A 17,205-nucleotide genomic window follows, 5' to 3' on the forward strand; every position below is an offset into this window, starting at 1 on the left:
TCTCCTCCTCACCACTCCATTATTCCTTTGATACTCATTAGCATTACCAAATCACCTTTGGATTTCAGCTAGGGCCTCTCTAGAATTTCACCCCCTTCAGGCCCTCTGACATCTATCCCAGTCATCTTCAACCATAATTTTTGACTCATTCCATCCCGTCAGAGTTTACTTTGGTCCGCAGTAATAAAAAAATAATTAAAGACAATGTACTGTGGTTTTCATATAGCCAAACTTAATTTTACTTAAGAATCATTTTGATATTGTGTCCTTTTCAACTCCTTTTGAGGTCACAAATATTCCACTTCATTTATTATGTCATGATAATTGCAGTGTTCTGAGTTGGTCACAAGTGACAAGTTGACTATGGTGGTTAATTTTGTGTCAACTTGACTTGGGCACAGGGTGCGCAGATATTTGGTCAAGTATTCTGAGTTTGGGTAATGGTGTGTTTGCATGAATTTAGCACTTACGTCTTCAGAGTGTGTAAAGCAGATTGCCTCCCTGGGGTGGGTGGTCTTCATTCAGTCAGTTGAAGGCCTGAATAAAACAAAAAGGAGAAAAAGGAGATCCTCCTTGAACAGGACATTGGCTTTTTTCCTGTCTGAACTCAGAGGAAACATTGACTCTTCCTGAGTCTGAAGCCTGTCATTCATTGAACTGGAAATACACCACTGGTTCTCCTGGGTCTCTAGCCCAGTGACTACAGATCTCGGGACTTGTCAACCTCTGTAATGGGAGCCAATTGCTTATATGAAATCTCTTTATCTTTCTCTCCCTCCTCTGTTTCTTTGGAGAACCTTGACAAATACACCATAATTTTGTCGCCTCTCTTTTCTTTTCAAATTATGCTGATTGGTGAAAGTTCAGTGTCTGCTCTTTACTGCATATTTATTACATTATTTATTATTTTAAAAGAAGAGGTAATTCCTTTTCAGGTATTCCAAACTTTTCAGTCCCATGAATTCAGTGTTTTCTCATATAATTGCACCCCATTTATGCTTCTATCAATTACTGAGTCCCTTTTATGTGCTAGTCAGGAGAGTTGTAATTTCTTACATTTTATCCTCTAAACTTTCTTCCAGTGCAAAAGCAGAGGAACCATTATCTCTGTCATCATGAAGAAACTACAAAACTTACTTTGCCTAAAATAACCAATTCAATAATAAGAAACCAAGGATAATGCAAGTCTCTTTCTAATGTCCATGTTCTATGGAGGACCACTTATAAAAATTTAAATAACATTTGAAGCATCTTGTTAAGTTTTCACATTTAGTAGGCTTGACTGCGGCCTGAGTTTCTGCATTTCTAACTAGGCTGTGGGCAGTGCTGGTGCTTCCATCCAAAGACTACCTATTAGCCGGCACCACAGCTCAATAGGCTAATCCTCCACCTTGCGGCGCCGGCACACTGGGTTCTAGTCCCGGTCGAGGCACTGGATTCTGTCCCGGTTGCCCCTCTTCCAGGCCAGCTCTCTGCTGTGGCCCAGGAGTGCAGTGGAAGATGGCCCAAGTGCTTGGGTCCTGCACCCCATGGGAGACCTGGAGAAGCACCTGGCTCTTGCCTTCGGATCAGCGCGGTGCGCCGGCCACAGTGCGCCAGCCGCGGCGGCCATTGGAGGGTGAACCAATGGCAAAGGAAGACCTTTCTCTCTGTCTCTCTCTCTCACTGTCCACTCTGCCTTTCAAAAATTAAAAAATAAAAATAAAAAAATACTATGATACAGTATGCACACCATTATTCTTATTAAAAAAAAAACAAAGACTACCTATTAAATACCCATGTGATATTACTATTGGGAAGGCATACCCTATAAGAATTTATTAAATGATGTATGGGAAATCTGCTTACTTGTGTCATAGATCACACTTTGACTCATCTTCTAGCTCTCACTCATATTTCCTTAAAACTGACTTAATTTCCTGTTACCTTTTTGTAAAAAGGCTACTGCTAGCACATAATTAATATGGTATTACATCACATGATGTATGTAAAAGTCTGTACATATTTATGGTACAAATTAAACATTAAAAGGAAGGCTGTTGGGAAAATGTAATTGTGTTCCCAGAAAGACCACTTTATAGCATAAGATTTTTCCAAAATGGGAAAATCAATTTGATTGGCACTTAATCTGGAGTAGAAATGTCCAACACCTAGATACTGATACACTCACAAACACTAAACTGATAGAGCAAACTTTCCAATCTCTGTCTACTTTTAAACATTTGTAAAGTGTACAGCAAAGTGACTGATGCGTAACTTCCCTTCAGGAAGAAATGAAGGTAATCTGGAAACAGATCTTCTGATATTTAGCCCATAAACATAGAAATAATGGTCTTGTGTGTTTAATAGTTTGTATAAACTCTTGGAGTTATTAGAGCTAGAAATAAATTTTTGAAAGTATTGTAAAAAAGGAAACATCATTACATTTCAAACTTGGGGCTTGGGAGTTAACTGTTCTAGGCCTCAGTTTCCCATCTGTGGAAAGGGGAAATTAATCTGCAAGATCTACATTGCTAGGCAGAATAAGAATACAGTACAAATTACACACAGCTGACTTTGACTACTTACTTTGATGCTAAAACATATTAAGTGCTGTATTAGCTTTCCCTTGTTAGCCACTAAATACTTGAATTCTAATGCTTCCACGAGTGAATTCTGAGATAAGGCAGACTAATGACTCTATTTGCTAAAACGAATCCTAGTAAGAAATCTTCAGTATGTAAAAAGGAGACCCAGGCCAATGAGCAGCGTGCAGGGTTGCGACAGGATGTCGCCCAGGACCACGCCATGTCTGCGGACGCCACTTCCAGCCCCTTTAGAGGAGCAGCGACCGCAGGTGCCTTGCTGCTGGGAGTGGACCACCCATGACTCCGCACGGCGACAGGGTGCGACTGTGTGGCCCGGGGCGAAGACCTTAGCAACCTCTACGTTTTATGGCATTTGTTCCCAGGAAGAAAGAGAGCTGCCCAGTGTTGGAACAGAGAAAAGGAATTTTGCAACCGGAGCGAGCAGGTGCGAGTTTTAGACGTCAAGCAGCGATCTCCACACTATCTCCACGCGATCCCCACGCGGCACCTGGGCCACCTTCCCTCACGTCGTCTTCCTGCCCTGGCCTCACCACCGCCCCTCACTCCTGCCTGACTCCCACCTCAGAGTCTCCCAGAGATGCCAAGGGGCTGGGGCGGAGCTCCTTGGCTTTGGATCAAAGTGCCCCACCCTGGGCCACAGCCTTTTCAGCACCCTGGGTCCACTCTCCCCTACGCTGGAGGGACCCGTCTGCTCAGCCACGGCCTCCGCGAGGCGCCATGACACGGCGCCTACGCGGGCGGCTGCCTGGGACTCTGCTCCCTCCTTCCACCTCCTCACCCTCCACCCTGCCGCTAGGCTCCAATCCCGTCGCTGTCCTTGAACTCCAGGGCACTTAGCCAATGGCCTTGCTACCGCCTAGGGTGGCTGTTTTCCTGCAGGCAATCCCACGCCTCTGGTTTGCCTGTCTGCAGGGAGGGAGGGGCATTCAGATCAGTGTAGCGACTGATTGTGGAGCTTAGTAGGAGGGCAACCCCAACAGCTGATGGCAAATGGAATTTGATAGTTTGTAGGTGCACAAAAATTGAAATCCATGAGTCATTTTTTGATAATATGCATTTTCCATAGAGTTTTTGAAGACCCTCCATATGCAGGGGTCTGAACATTTTTACGTCGTCAAATACACTTTTAATTCCCTTTGCTACTAAAAAAAAAAAAAAAAAATCCTCTGTCCCAGCGGGGACCTTCAGTATGTAAGGGATACATATATATATATAAATAAATTCATATTTAAATTCATGCTTATGTACATAGGTGTATGTGAGATAGGTGAATATGTATAATAACTGGTGGAAATATGAATTAAAAATAAATTTAGAGCAGGGATGAGTGTTTGGCTTAGTAGTTAAGATGATGGTTAAGGCATCTTTATGTCATAACAAGAGCCTGGGTTTAAATCCCAGCTACAGCTGATTCTAGCTTCCTGATAGTGCAGAACCTAGGAAGCAGCAAGTAGTGGCTCAAGTATCTGGGTCCCCACCACCCATATGCAAGATCTTGACTGAGTTTCGGCTCTTCGCTTTGGCATGTTCAGTGCCAGCCGTTGAAGGCATTTGGGGAGTGAGCCAGTGATGAGAGCTCTCTCTTCCTACGTTTCTAAAAAATTAATAACAAAAGAGGCCAGATGCATACTGTAAAATTATCTTGTCTTCATGTGTTACAGTTCCCCCAGGTATTTATGTTTTTGTTCATAAGGTTATTGTCCATTGTGGTGGAATGAGAAGGCCATGCCAAGATGGCCGCTGGCAAGGGAGCATCAGTTACTCAGGAATGGCTTCAAAACCCACCTGGCAACGAAGCCTGCCTGGCAACAGGCTATGATTGGATGGCTTCGTTTACTGCCTGGCAACAGGCTGTGATTGGTTAGGGCATAAACCTCCCCTTGACCAGATTGGTTGCCTTGACTATTTAAGCTACTGTACCAACTGAAATAAACGAGTCTGCAGGCTGCTCGCCTCAAGCCTGCTTTCACCTGACTCCTGGGATCTGTGTGGTGACTCCGCGCCTTTTGTCCCCACCAAGCTCCTCCTCTCAGAACGAATCCACTGCCAACAGTCCATTGAGATATTTTTAAAAGGGCCAACTATTTACATAGTTGTTATCACTTTAGAGTGTGTAATTATTTAAGACTGTGATTACATATATTCCAGAGGAAAATGTGAACTTCAATAGTTCCTATTCATATTTCTCTTGGTGTAAGTCATGGAGGTTGAAGAGATCATTTGTGTTTTTTATTTTAAATCATGACAGGGTAATCTTTTGGTAACATCAAAAGAATGATGCTTTCTCATTTTATGGGGAATCATCCCAGAACATGCAATTTAATAACTAATCAGAGCTGGTTAAATGAGGCATTTGATAATTATGCATCAAAAAATTACTCTTCCTACTTGAAGTATTATGATTACCAAAGTGAAATTTAAATTATTATTGCTACCAGGTGGCTTATCTGAGCAATCTGAGATTTTAAAATCTTTTGAAACACTTTGCATTACAATATCATCCATACACTCACTCATCTAGTAATTCCCTACTTGCAGAAATATTCCACTACCAATCAATTCAAAACACCACTACCTGTACTATTGTAAACAATAATGGTAAATCAGGGCCAGTGCCATGGCACAGTAGGTTAATTCTCCGCCTGTGGCACCAGCATCCCATATGGGTGCCAGTTCTAGTCCTGGCTGCTCCACTTCCAGTCCAGCTCTCTGCTATGGCCTGGGAAAGCAGTGGAAGAAGGCCCATATCCTTTGGTCCCTGCACCCAAGTGGGAGACTAGGAAGAAGCACCTGGCTCCTGGCTTCGGATTTGCACAGCACGCCAGCCATAGCGGCCATTTTGGGGGTGAACCAATGGAAGGAAGACCTTTCTCTCTGTCTCTCCCTCTCACTGTAACACTAACTCTCAAATAAAATAAATAAAATCTTTTTATAAAAATGGTAAATAAAACAGATATGCAATCACCTCATAAAGCTAAAAGTCTAACGAGGAGATGGTTATTATATAACAGCTAATGAACATAAACTAATGTATGTATTAGTCCTTATGGATTCTTAGTACCCTTGTCTGCAAGGCCTTGCTTTTCCTAATGGCTCTGCTGGAGATGTTTCCTTGCCTCTGCAGCATTTCGTGTTTGCTGTTGATACTTAAGGTGCCTTGACTGTTAGATGCATGTGACTCCAGTCATGTGGTTTTCTTCTCCCTTGGGGAAGTATGTGTATGTGTTTCTGCATCCAAATTCCCACTTTTAACAATTGCACTAGTCATTTTAGATTAGGGACAATTTTAATTACCTCTTTTGAACTTGATAACTCAAATTAAGACTCAATACATAAATAGGGTCATGTTCCCAGGTATGAAGGGGTAGGACTTCAATGTGTCTCTTTTTAGGAATAACAATTCACTAGATAACATTGCATAACTACAGGGGCTGGTATTGTGGCACAGCAGGTTCAGATGCCTCTTGCAACACTAGCGTCTCAAATCGGAGTGCTGATACGAGTCCTGGCTGCTCCACTCCAATCCAGCTCCTTGCTAATGAGTCTGGGAATGCAGGGGATGATGGCCCAAGTCCTTGGCTTCCTGCCACCTGTAAAGGAGACCTTGATAGAGTTTTGGTTCCTGTCTTCAGCCTCTCCCAGCCTGGGCTATTTAGTCGATGAAGAAATACTATTGAAGACCCAGAGAGTAAGAACTAGCACAGGCAAAGAGGAGTAGACTGGGGATCAGTGAGGCAGCACATGCAAAGTCCCTGAGATTGGGAACAGTTTAATGTGGAGGAGCAAGTGAAAGAAAACCAGGCTGTCTAGATAGTAATGACAGAAAGAAGGGGTCCCAAGATGACTTGTTTAAACTTACGGGATTTTTTTTTTTTTTTTAGGAATTATGAGCAACTGCCAGAAGTTGGCTGACACTATTATGCAAAAATAAGGGACCCAAACAGGATGGTTCTATTAGTTCTTTGATAATAAATGAAAAGGTTCAAATAAGCAAGCGAGGAATAGCGGAAGGACAGGGTGAAGGAGCAGGCTAACTCATCCGTAAGAACATCAGTGGAAGTGACAATAGTTCTTGAGAGCACACTGTAAACTGGCATAACCAGTGTGAATTCCCATGGTGGTTTACACTAGTACAGCTATATTTTTCATGAAAATATTGACATACTTTCATAATTACTAATACATAGCTGCTACCATTGGCCTCTAAGCAACTCACTGACCTGTTTCCCAAAACCATACCTGGAATGCCCTCAAATTTTAGAAATGAAAACGTTAATTAATGAGACAGTGGGGCCCAGGAGATCTCTGCATCGATTCCATCACTTGCTGTTCTCTAGTCTTATCCATCCATCTGTGATACACTGGATATATAGTAGGAAAGATTTCAGATGTGATACATAGACATGTAGAGACACATAATTGTATGTGTTTTCATGTAAATGTGTGCAGATATTTAGACAAATGTGTTTATGCATATGTGCCTATTAGTGAAAAATAATTAAGTAGAAGAATGAGCTTCAAAGTTAATTACTTTATTTATGTATCTTGGCCAAAATCTCAAAATCTTAAGCATCTGCTGCGTCTGAAAAATGTTGAATGATGGGAAAATTGTGGGGACCAGAGACAGAGATGTAGTTAGGGAAAGGAGCTTAGCAATAACAAAAAATCCAAGCACTAAGGTGGCCTAAGGAAGTAGCCACATGCCAGTTCCAAGATGTGCAGGATCCTCTCGATGGAGGAGAGGCCCAACTTGCATTCAGGACAGGATTTGATATAAGTGCAAAAATGGGAGGTTGACACTGTCAAAATGAGTGGTACGCCTTGACTGTAATTACAGGTATAAACAGGGCAGAAATGTGTCCTTGTTTAATTAGGAAGTCTGTAAATTGAGTGACTTTAGGATGAGCTTAATCTACTTGCTCCACCTCTGATTCTCTACCATTTCCACATCTGTGAGAAAACTTTGCTTTGTGGCTTATTTTCCTCACAACTTGAAATGACTTTGTGGCTTTTAGTTTCATATTCACATACACAATATCAAGAGGAAGTTAGAAGCTGTCTCCTCCAATGGTTCTCAATTGTTAAAAATAAAAATACTCTTTCCAACAATATGCAATAAAATTCTCAATGTGTCTCATTTCCCCAGATTGACGCCCACCTTGAACCAATCCCAGGGACCGTTTTCTCACGCAGCAATTGGCTTTGGGCCCAGTTTCTGAGCTAATCCCAAACAAGGGGGAAGAGATTACTCAGTTGCTCTTATTCCATTGAGCCCACTCCTGGGTTTTTATTATTATTTATTTGAAAGTCAGAAAAAGCACACATACACACACACACAGAGAGAGAGAGAGAGAGAAAGAGGGAGAGAGAGAGAGAACATGAGAGAGAGAGCTTCCATACTTCCATATACTGGTTCACTCCCCAAGTGGCCATAACAGCCAGGGCTGGGCCAGGCTGCAGTCAGGAGTCAAGCGCTTCATCCGAGTCTTCCACGTGGGTTCAGGGACCTACATACTTGGAACATCTGCTGCTTTCTCAGGCCCATTAGTAGGGAGCTGAGTAAGAAGCAGAGCAACTGGGACTTAAACAGGAACCCATAAAACATACTGTCATTGCAGACTGCGACTTAATCCACTATGCCACAACACTGGCCCATCTGGATTTATTATAAAAATGCATAAATTTTATTTTTATCAGTAGATTATATGATTAGACCCTCTCAAATTTGTTGAAAATGAAGAACCAGCAAAGGAGTTGATGTCCTCCTAGTAGACTGTCTGAGAGGGACATAGTCTCAAAGACAAAAATCTGCAGAGGGTATATCTACAAGAGATGAAGAAGGGGACAGAGAAATGCTTCAAACTGAAGTGTAACCCATGACCTATGAAAGGAGAAATGGATGGTGAAAAAACTGGTTTTGAAGGGCCTCAGAATACATTACAGGCTAAGAAATTCTTAAACTGGAAGAGCTGGATGGAAATTTTCCTGCTGGGAAAGTCCTAGGTTGGCAGCGGTGACTTGGTTCTAGTACCTGTGTCAGGTTCATGCCCTGGCCACAAGGAGTCTGGGAAAGCCAACTTCTTGTGCACACCACAGTGGGTGTGAAGAGGTGGCAGCGAGAGGTGTCTGCTAACCAGACTTCTCATAGCAGGTTTTCTCTTGGAAGGAGATCTAAACCTCAGAATTGGCTGGTGTCTAAGTCACTGCCCCCTGTCTTCTAGTTCGAATTTCAGAAAGTTTAGAAAATACATTTTTCTAAAACTTATTTAATAACAACTACTCATTCTATTATTGTTTCACTTAGGAAGCTTTGTTAAAAAGAAAGGTTTGGGAAAATGCGGATATTGCAAATTTTAGTAAATTGCCATTACAATAATTTTTGTTAAAATGCTTTGATCTGATATATCATAAACACATTTTTTTTTTTTTGACAGGCAGAGTGGACAGCGAGAGAGAGACAGAGAGAAAGGGCTTCCTTTTTGCCGTTGGTTCACCCTCCAATGGCCACCGCGGCTGGCACGCTGCGGCCGGCGCACCGCGCTGATCCGATGGCGGGAGCCAGGGGCTTATCCTGGTCTCCCATGGGGTGCAGGACCCAAGCACTTGGGCCATCCTCCACTGCACTCCCTAGCCACAGCAGAGAGCTGGCCTGGAAGAGTGGCAACCGGGACAGAATCCGGTGCCCCGACCGGGACTAGAACCCGGTGTGCCGGCGCCACAAGGCAGAGGATTAGCCTAGTGAGCCACGGCGCCGGCTGCATAAACACATTTTCTTAGAACCTCATGGTTACAGACGGCTCATTCAGTTTATGGAAAACATCTAACATATATCCTAATGTGCAAAGTCAGCCCTCATCGTAAATCAGTCAGAATTTTCTCAGTTCAAATAAAAGATACAGATTGGCTAAATGGGTTAAAAAACAAAACCCATCTAATTGCTACCTGTAAGAAACACACCTCACCAAGAAAGACACATGCAGACTGGAAGTGAAAGGATGGAAAAAATGTATTCCATGCTAATGGAAAGCAAAAATGAGCAGTTGTAGCCATTGTAATAGCAGACAAAATGGACTTTAACACAAAAACTGTTAAAAGAGACAACAAAGGGCATTATGTAATGATTAAGGGATCCATTCAACAGGATGATGTGACTACCATAAACATATATGCACCCAACCCCAGGGCAACTGGCCATTTAAAAGAAATGTTTTTGGATCTAAAGAGAGACATTGACTCCAATACAATAGTAATGAGAGACTTCAACACCCTACTTTCATCCATGGACAGATCAACCAGAAAGAAAACCAACAAAGAAACAACAGATCTAATCTATACTATGGGCCAAATGGACCTAAGAGATATCTACAAAACATTTCATCCCACAGTTGCAGAATACACATTATTTTCATCAGCACATGGAATTTTTTTTTTTTTTTTTTTTTTTTTTTTTTTTTTTTTTTTTTTTTTTTATTAAACTTTTATTTAATGAATATAGATTTCCAAAGTATAGCTTATGGGTTACAATGGCTTCCCCCCTCCCATAACTTCCCTCCCGCCCGCCACCCTCCCCTTTCCCCTTCCATTCATGTAAAGATTCATTTTCAATTCTCTTTGTATACAGAAGATCAGTTTAGTATATATTAGGTAAAGATTTCAACTTTTTGCCCATATAGCAACATCAAGTGAAAAAACTACCATTGGATTACTAATTATAGCATTAAATAGCAATGTACAGCACATTAAAGACAGAGATCCTACAGAATTTTTTTTTTCAAATTAATTAATTTTCTATGCCATTTCCATTTTAACACCAGGTTATTTTTTTTTTCATTTCCAATTCTCTTTATATACAGAAGATCACTTCAGTATTTAATTAGCAAAGACCTCATCAGTCTGCGCCCACACAGAAACGCAAAGTATAAAAATACCGTTTCAGTACCAGTCGTAGCATCACTTGGCTTTAGACGACACATTAGGGACAGATCCCACATGGGGTGTAAGTACACAGTGACTCCTGTTGCTGACTTAACAATTTGACACTCCTGTTCATGGCGTCAGTAATCTCCCTAGGCTCTAGTCATGAGTTGCCAGGGCTATGGAAGCCTTTAGAGTTCGCTGACTTTGATCTTATTCCGATAGGGTCATAGTCAAAGTGGAGGTTCTCTCCTCCCTTCGGAGAAGGGTACCCCCTTCTTTGATGGCCCCGTTCTTTCCACTGGGATCTCACTCACAGAGATCATTCATTTAGGTCTTTTTTTTTTTTTTTTCCCATGATATCTTGGCTTTCCATGCCTGCTATACTCCCATGGGCTCTTCAGCCAGATCCGAATGCCCTGAGGGCTGATTCTGAGGCCAGAGTGTTGTTTAGGACATCTGCCATCCTATGAGTCTGCTGTGTATCCCACTTCCCATGTTGGATCTTTCTCTCCCTTTTTGATTCTATCAGTCAGTATCAGCAGATACTTGTCTTGTTTGTGTGATCTCTTTGAGTCTTAGACCTGTCAGAGCTATCAATTGTGAGCTGAAATTGGTCACCTGGACCAGTGCGATGGCATTGGTACATGCCATCTTGATGGAATTGTGTTGGAATCCCCTGGCACGTTTCTAACTCCACCATTTGCGGCCAGACCGATTGAGCATGTTCCAAATTGTTCATCTCCTCCCTCTCTTTTTCCACTCTTAGATTTAACAGGGATCACTTTTCAGTTAAAATTTAAACACCTAAGAATAATTGTGTGTTAATTACTGAGTTCAACCAATAGTACTAGAACAACAACAATAACAACAAATACTAAAATGGATAAAGTATTACATTGTACATCTAAAGTCAGGACAGGAGCTGATCAGTTCATTGTTGCTTATAGTGTCCGTTTCACTTAACAGGTTTCCCCTTTGGTGCTCAGTTGTCACCGATCAGGGAAAACAAATGATATTTTTCTCTTTGGGTCTGGCTTAATTCACTCAGCATGATGTTTTCCAGATTGCTCCATCTTGTTGCAAATGACTGGGTTTCGTTGTTTCTTACTGCTGTATAGTAAAACTTAAAGAAAGAAATAGAAGAGGATACCAAAAAATGGAGAAATCTTCCATGCTCATGGATTGGAAGAATCAATATCATCAAAATGTCTATCCTCCCAAAAGCAATTTATACATTCAATGCAATACCCATTAAGATCCCGAAGACCTTCTTCTCAGATCTAGAAAAAACGATGCTGAAATTCATATGGAGACACAGAAGACCTCGAATAGCCAAAGCAATCCTGTACAACAAAAACAAAGCCGGAGGCATCACAATACCTGATTTTAGGACATACTACAGGGCAGTTGTTATCAAAACAGCATGGTACTGGTACAGAAACAGATGGATAGACCAATGGAACAGAATAGAAACACCAGAAATCAATCCAAACATCTACAGCCAACTTATATTTGACCAAAGATCCAAATCTAATCCCTGGAATAAGGACAGTCTATTCAATAAATGGTGCTGGGAAAATTGGATTTCCACGTGCAGAAGCTTGAAGCAAGACCCATACCTATCACCTTACACAAAAATCCACTCAACATGGATTAAAGACTTAAATCTACGACCCGAAACCATCAAATTATTAGAGAGCATTGGAGAAACCCTGCAAGATATAGGCACAGGCAAAGACTTCCTGGAAAATACTCCAACAGCACAGGCAGTCAAAACCAAAATTAACATTTGGGATTGCATCAAATTGAGAAGTTTCTGTACTTCAAAAGAAACAGTCAGGAAAGTGAAGAGGCAACCAACAGAATGGGAAAAAATATTTGCAAACTATACTACAGATAAAGGATTGATAACCAGAATCTACAAAGAAATCAAGAAAATCCACAACAACAAAACAAACAACCCACTAAAGAGATGGGCCAAAGACCTCAATAGACATTTTTCGAAAGAGGAAATACAAATGGCCAACAGACACATGAAAAAATGTTCAAGATCACTAGCAATCAGAGAAATGCAAATCAAAACCACAATGAGGTTCCATCTCACCCCGGTGAGAATGGCTCACATTCAGAAATCTACCAACAACAGATGCTGGAGAGGATGTGGGGAAAAAGGGACACTAACCCACTGTTGGTGGGAATGCAAACTGGTTAAGCCACTATGGAAGTCTGTCTGGAGATTCCTCAGAAACCTGAACATAACCCTACCATACAACCCAGCCATCCCACTCCTTGGAATTTACCCAAAGGAAATTAATTTGGCTAATAAAAAAGCCATCTGCACGTTAATGTTTATTGCAGCTCAATTCACAATAGCTAAGACCTGGAACCAACCCAAATGCCCATCAACAGTAGACTGGATAAAGCACATGGAATTTTTCTAGGTCAGATCATTTGCTAGGCTGTAAGTTAAGTCTCAGCAAATTCAAAAACATTGAAATTATACCATGCATCTTTTCTGACCACAATAGAATGAAGCTGGAAATTAACAATTCAAGAATCTTTAGAACATATGAAAACATATGGAAACTTAACAATATGCCCCTCAATGAACAGTAGGTCATAGAAGAAATCAAAAGGGAAATAAAAAAAATTCTGGGAATGAATGAAGATGACAATACGACCTATCAAAACTTATAGGGTAGAGCAAGAGCAGTGTTAAGAGGGAAGTTTATAGCAATTGGTGCCTACATCAAGAAATTGGAAAGGTATCAAATAAATGAGCTATCAATGCATTTCATGGACCAAGAAAAACAGTATCAAAATTGGTAGGAGGAAAGACAAAACTCAACCCAAAAAGCCCCCAACAAAGGAAAACCCAGGACCAGATGGCATCACCGCTGAATTCTACCAGGCTTTTAAAGAAGAACTAATTTGGGGCCAGCACTGTGGCATAGCAGGTAGAACCACAGCCTGAAGTGCTAGCATCTGATTTGGGCACCAGTTCAGTGGAGTTCTGGCACTCCCAATCCAGCTCTCTGCTATGGCCTGGAAAGCAGTAGAAGGTGGCCCAAGTGCTTGTGCCCCTGCACCTGCATGGGAGACCCTGAAGAAATTTCTTGTTCCTGGCTTTGGATTAGCCCACCTCTGGCCTTTGCAGCCATCTGAGAAGTGAACTGGTGGATTGAAGATCTCTCTCTCACTCTGCTTCTGCCTCTGCCTCTCTGTAACTCTGCTCTCAAATAAATAAATAAATCCCTTTTTAATAAAATCCTTTTTTTTTTAAAAGAAATAATTCAAATTCTTTTCAAGCTATTCAAGACAATTGAAAGGGAAGGGATCCTCTCAAACTCCTTTGATGAGACCAGCATAACCTTAATTCCTAAATCATAAAAAGATACAACAAAAAAAAAGAGAACTAATATATAATAAACTAATATGCCTGATGAATATAGATGCAAAAGTTCTAAAAAAAATTAACCAATAAAATCCAACAACACATTGAAAAGATCATTCACCCAGACCAAGTGAAATTTATCCCTGGTATGCAGGCATGTTTCAATATTCACAAATGAATAAATGTGATACATTGCATTAACAAACTGAAGAATAAAAACAATATGATTATTTCAATATATGCATAGAGAAGTTTGGTTGAAGAAATCAATGTCATCAAAATGCCCATACTACCAACAGTGATTTACAGATTAAATGCAATCCCAATCAAAATACCAGCAACATTCTTCTCAGATCTAGAAAAAACTGATACTAAAATTCATATGGAAACACAAGAGACCCTCAATAGCTAAAGCAATCTTATACAACAAAAACAAAGCCAGAAGCATCACAATACCAGACTTCAAGACACACTGAAGTAGGCAGGTGTACTCTAGTAGGCCAGTCCTATGAGATGAGTCCCTGGGAAACCCAGATGCCGAATGGTTTACTGCTGGCAGCAGCTATATGAAGGAAGGAGTTAGAAAGGCAGGCTACGCCATAGTGGATCTTACTCAGACGATAGAAGCCCAAGCACTACCATACAATACTTCAGCCCAAAAGGCGGAGCTTATTGCGTTGACTAGGGCTTTACAACTGGGAAAAGGCCAGCGGGTTAATATACATACAGATTCCAGATAGGCTTTCCTTGTGTTACATGCACACACAGCAATCTGGAAAGAGGGGCTTACTGACTGCAAAGAATTCCCCTGTTAAATATGGAAAAGAGATACTGGCTCTACTTCAGGCAGTACTGGAGCCTTTAGAAGTGGCTGTCATCCACTGCAAGGGACATCAGAAGGGAGATAATTATGTTAACCAGGGAAATGCATTAGCAGATAGAGCAGCAAAAAGCAGCTACACAGGAGAGTTTAGAAATGACTCTTATACCTCAATCTGTGGAAGTGGCTAAGGAACCTCACTATACAGAGCCTGAGAATGAATGGGCCCAACAGCGAGATTATATTAAAAATGCAAATGGATGGTGGATGCTAAATCATAGAATTATGCTACCAATGGCCACTCAATGGAAATTATTAAGGCGATACACAACTCTACCCACTTAGGAAGAGATGCCTTAGTACAACTGGTCTCCCGAGCTTTTGGAGGAAAGGGACTAAATATGGTCATAAAGAGAGTGACTCGCTCTTGCCCACTATGTTTACAAAATAACCCTGGCCATGTAAGGCCACCTCCCCTGTTGATTCTTGTGCAGAGGAGGGGAACATACCCAGGTGAAGACTGGCAGGTTGATTTTACCAATTTGCCCCCAACAAGCAATTATAGGTACCTTCTAGTCTTTATTGATACTTTTACAGGATGGATAGAGGCCTTTCCAACCCGAACGGAGAAAGCACACGAGGTGTCTAAAGCCTTGGTGAAGGACATCATGCCACGCTTTGGACTCCCACAGTCACTCCAGAGTGACAGTGGACCTTCATTTATATCTAAAATAACCCAGCAGTCTCCACAGGTGGATCCAACAGATACATTGGCTTATTCCTGTGAGCCAATTGAAGATCTAAAATACCTCTTCAAAAGGCAGAAAGATAAGTAGAACTCTTGTCCTAGCCATGTCGAAATGCTGCAATTCAGTGCTCACCTGATGTACATACCTCTCTTGGTCCTTTCTGGGTGCTATTATTGGCAGGAGGACCCCTTGGTGGGCTCCTCAGCAATAAAGAGTGACAGCCCAGAAGAGTTTTACGAAACCAACTTTAAGAACCTGACCTTAGCTATGGGCAATCTGGCCTACACTCCAGGACGGCTTCTGCAGCAGGCTCTGATTTCAGTAGACTCCCTGTCCAGGGTAGTTATGGGCAATAGACAGGCCTTAGAGTTCATGTTAATAGAACAAGAGGGCATGTGTGCAGTGCTCAATGGGATCTGCCACCTTTACTCAAATAATAGTATGTTCACAGAAAGGGACATCAAAGCCCTCTACGCTTAAGCTAAATGGTTTTATAGTTTGCATCAGGGTAATCTCCCACCACCTACTGTCTGGGAGATGGCTAGACTTGTTTTTTCTATTTTAAGGGGCACACCCGTTGCACTTGGGGCTATTCCAATCCTGCTCATGGTGATTGACAGACTTATATGTTTCAGAACCCAGCAGCTTCTGAGAATAATGATGAGAATATTAGATGAGATAGGCAGAGACTTCTGGACCTAGAAGAGGCAGGGTCTGCGCCCCTAATAAGCAGTTAGCAGCTACAGAAGATGGTGACTCGACACCCATCAACATCCCCTTAAGATTAAAGTCTGGAGTCTCTGAGGGGGAATGAAGTAGGCAGGCATACAGGCTAAAATTGATTAGATTTGTGAGCTGGAAGACCGTGCTTTCGCCATGCCCCTATGTGACTTCCCGCCCTACCTGATACCTTCACCACGCCCCTGTGTGACCTTACACCCTACCTGATACCCCCACCATGCCCCCATGTGATATCAGGCTGTACCTGACCATACCTGAGAACCCACCTGCCCGCAAGCCACTCCCCTGTGGAAAATATATAAAAAGGCAGGGAGGGTCCCAAAACGCACTCTGTCTCTGCTTTACTGCAGGTGATAAGCAGTGGATAGCTGCTCAAGGTGCTTGCTGCAGGTGGCTTTGGTCTGCTCTCTGAGTGGTATGGACACTACCCTACCTAGTTTCCAGACTTTCCTCTCTCTCCAACCTGAACTAAAACCCTCACTTTCCTAGATACCTCTCGCATTAAATAAAAGCTTAAAACATACCATGCTGCCTTGTTTATCTGTGCCAGTATTTAGAATTTTTCTCTAAATATTACGCAAGAACCCTCTTGGGCTTATTAATATTGGGGATTTATTAATAAGCATATGGTGAAATCGAATGGTGCCCCAAATTCCGGTAGCATAGGTGGGACCCCAGGATAGCACTTCTGGGAACTTTAAGGAGCCACATTTTTGTGTAAATTTTAGGGCAATTTAGTAATGGCAAGTAATTTCAACACTACAGGGGTTAGTGCTGTGGTGCAGTGGGTAAAGCTGCTGCCTGCAGTGCTGGCACGCTGGTTCGAGTCTCAGCTGCTCTATTTCTGATCCAACTCTCTGCTATGGCATGGGAAAGCAGTGGAAGATGGCCCAAGTGCTTTGGCCCCTGTGCCCTCATGGAAGATGTGGAAGAAGCTCCTGGCTTTTGGCTTTGGATCAGCCCAGCTCTGCCTGTTGTGGCCATTTGGGGAATGAA

The 17,205-nt window shown here is 42.0% G+C and overlaps 1 protein-coding gene across 2 annotated transcripts in view; it reads left to right on the forward strand.

Moving 5' to 3' along the window:
- The window catches only part of SNX7 (sorting nexin 7), a 148,977-nt gene that overhangs the window by 111,329 nt on the left and 20,443 nt on the right, over positions 1 to 17,205 (forward strand). Inside the window, exon 9 of one of the 2 annotated variants that reach the window (XM_062191803.1) lies at positions 9,023 to 9,301. The exons of the other annotated variant lie outside the window; for it this stretch is intronic. Coding sequence (XP_062047787.1) covers positions 9,023 to 9,286 — 264 coding nt within the window. The 3' untranslated portion in view covers positions 9,287 to 9,301. Of the gene's footprint in view, positions 1 to 9,022; positions 9,302 to 17,205 lie in introns of those variants that run through there. 2 annotated transcript variants of the gene reach the window in all.

This window comes from Lepus europaeus, chromosome 5, assembly GCF_033115175.1.
Source record: "Lepus europaeus isolate LE1 chromosome 5, mLepTim1.pri, whole genome shotgun sequence".
NCBI classification, from domain to species: Eukaryota; Metazoa; Chordata; class Mammalia; order Lagomorpha; family Leporidae; genus Lepus; species Lepus europaeus.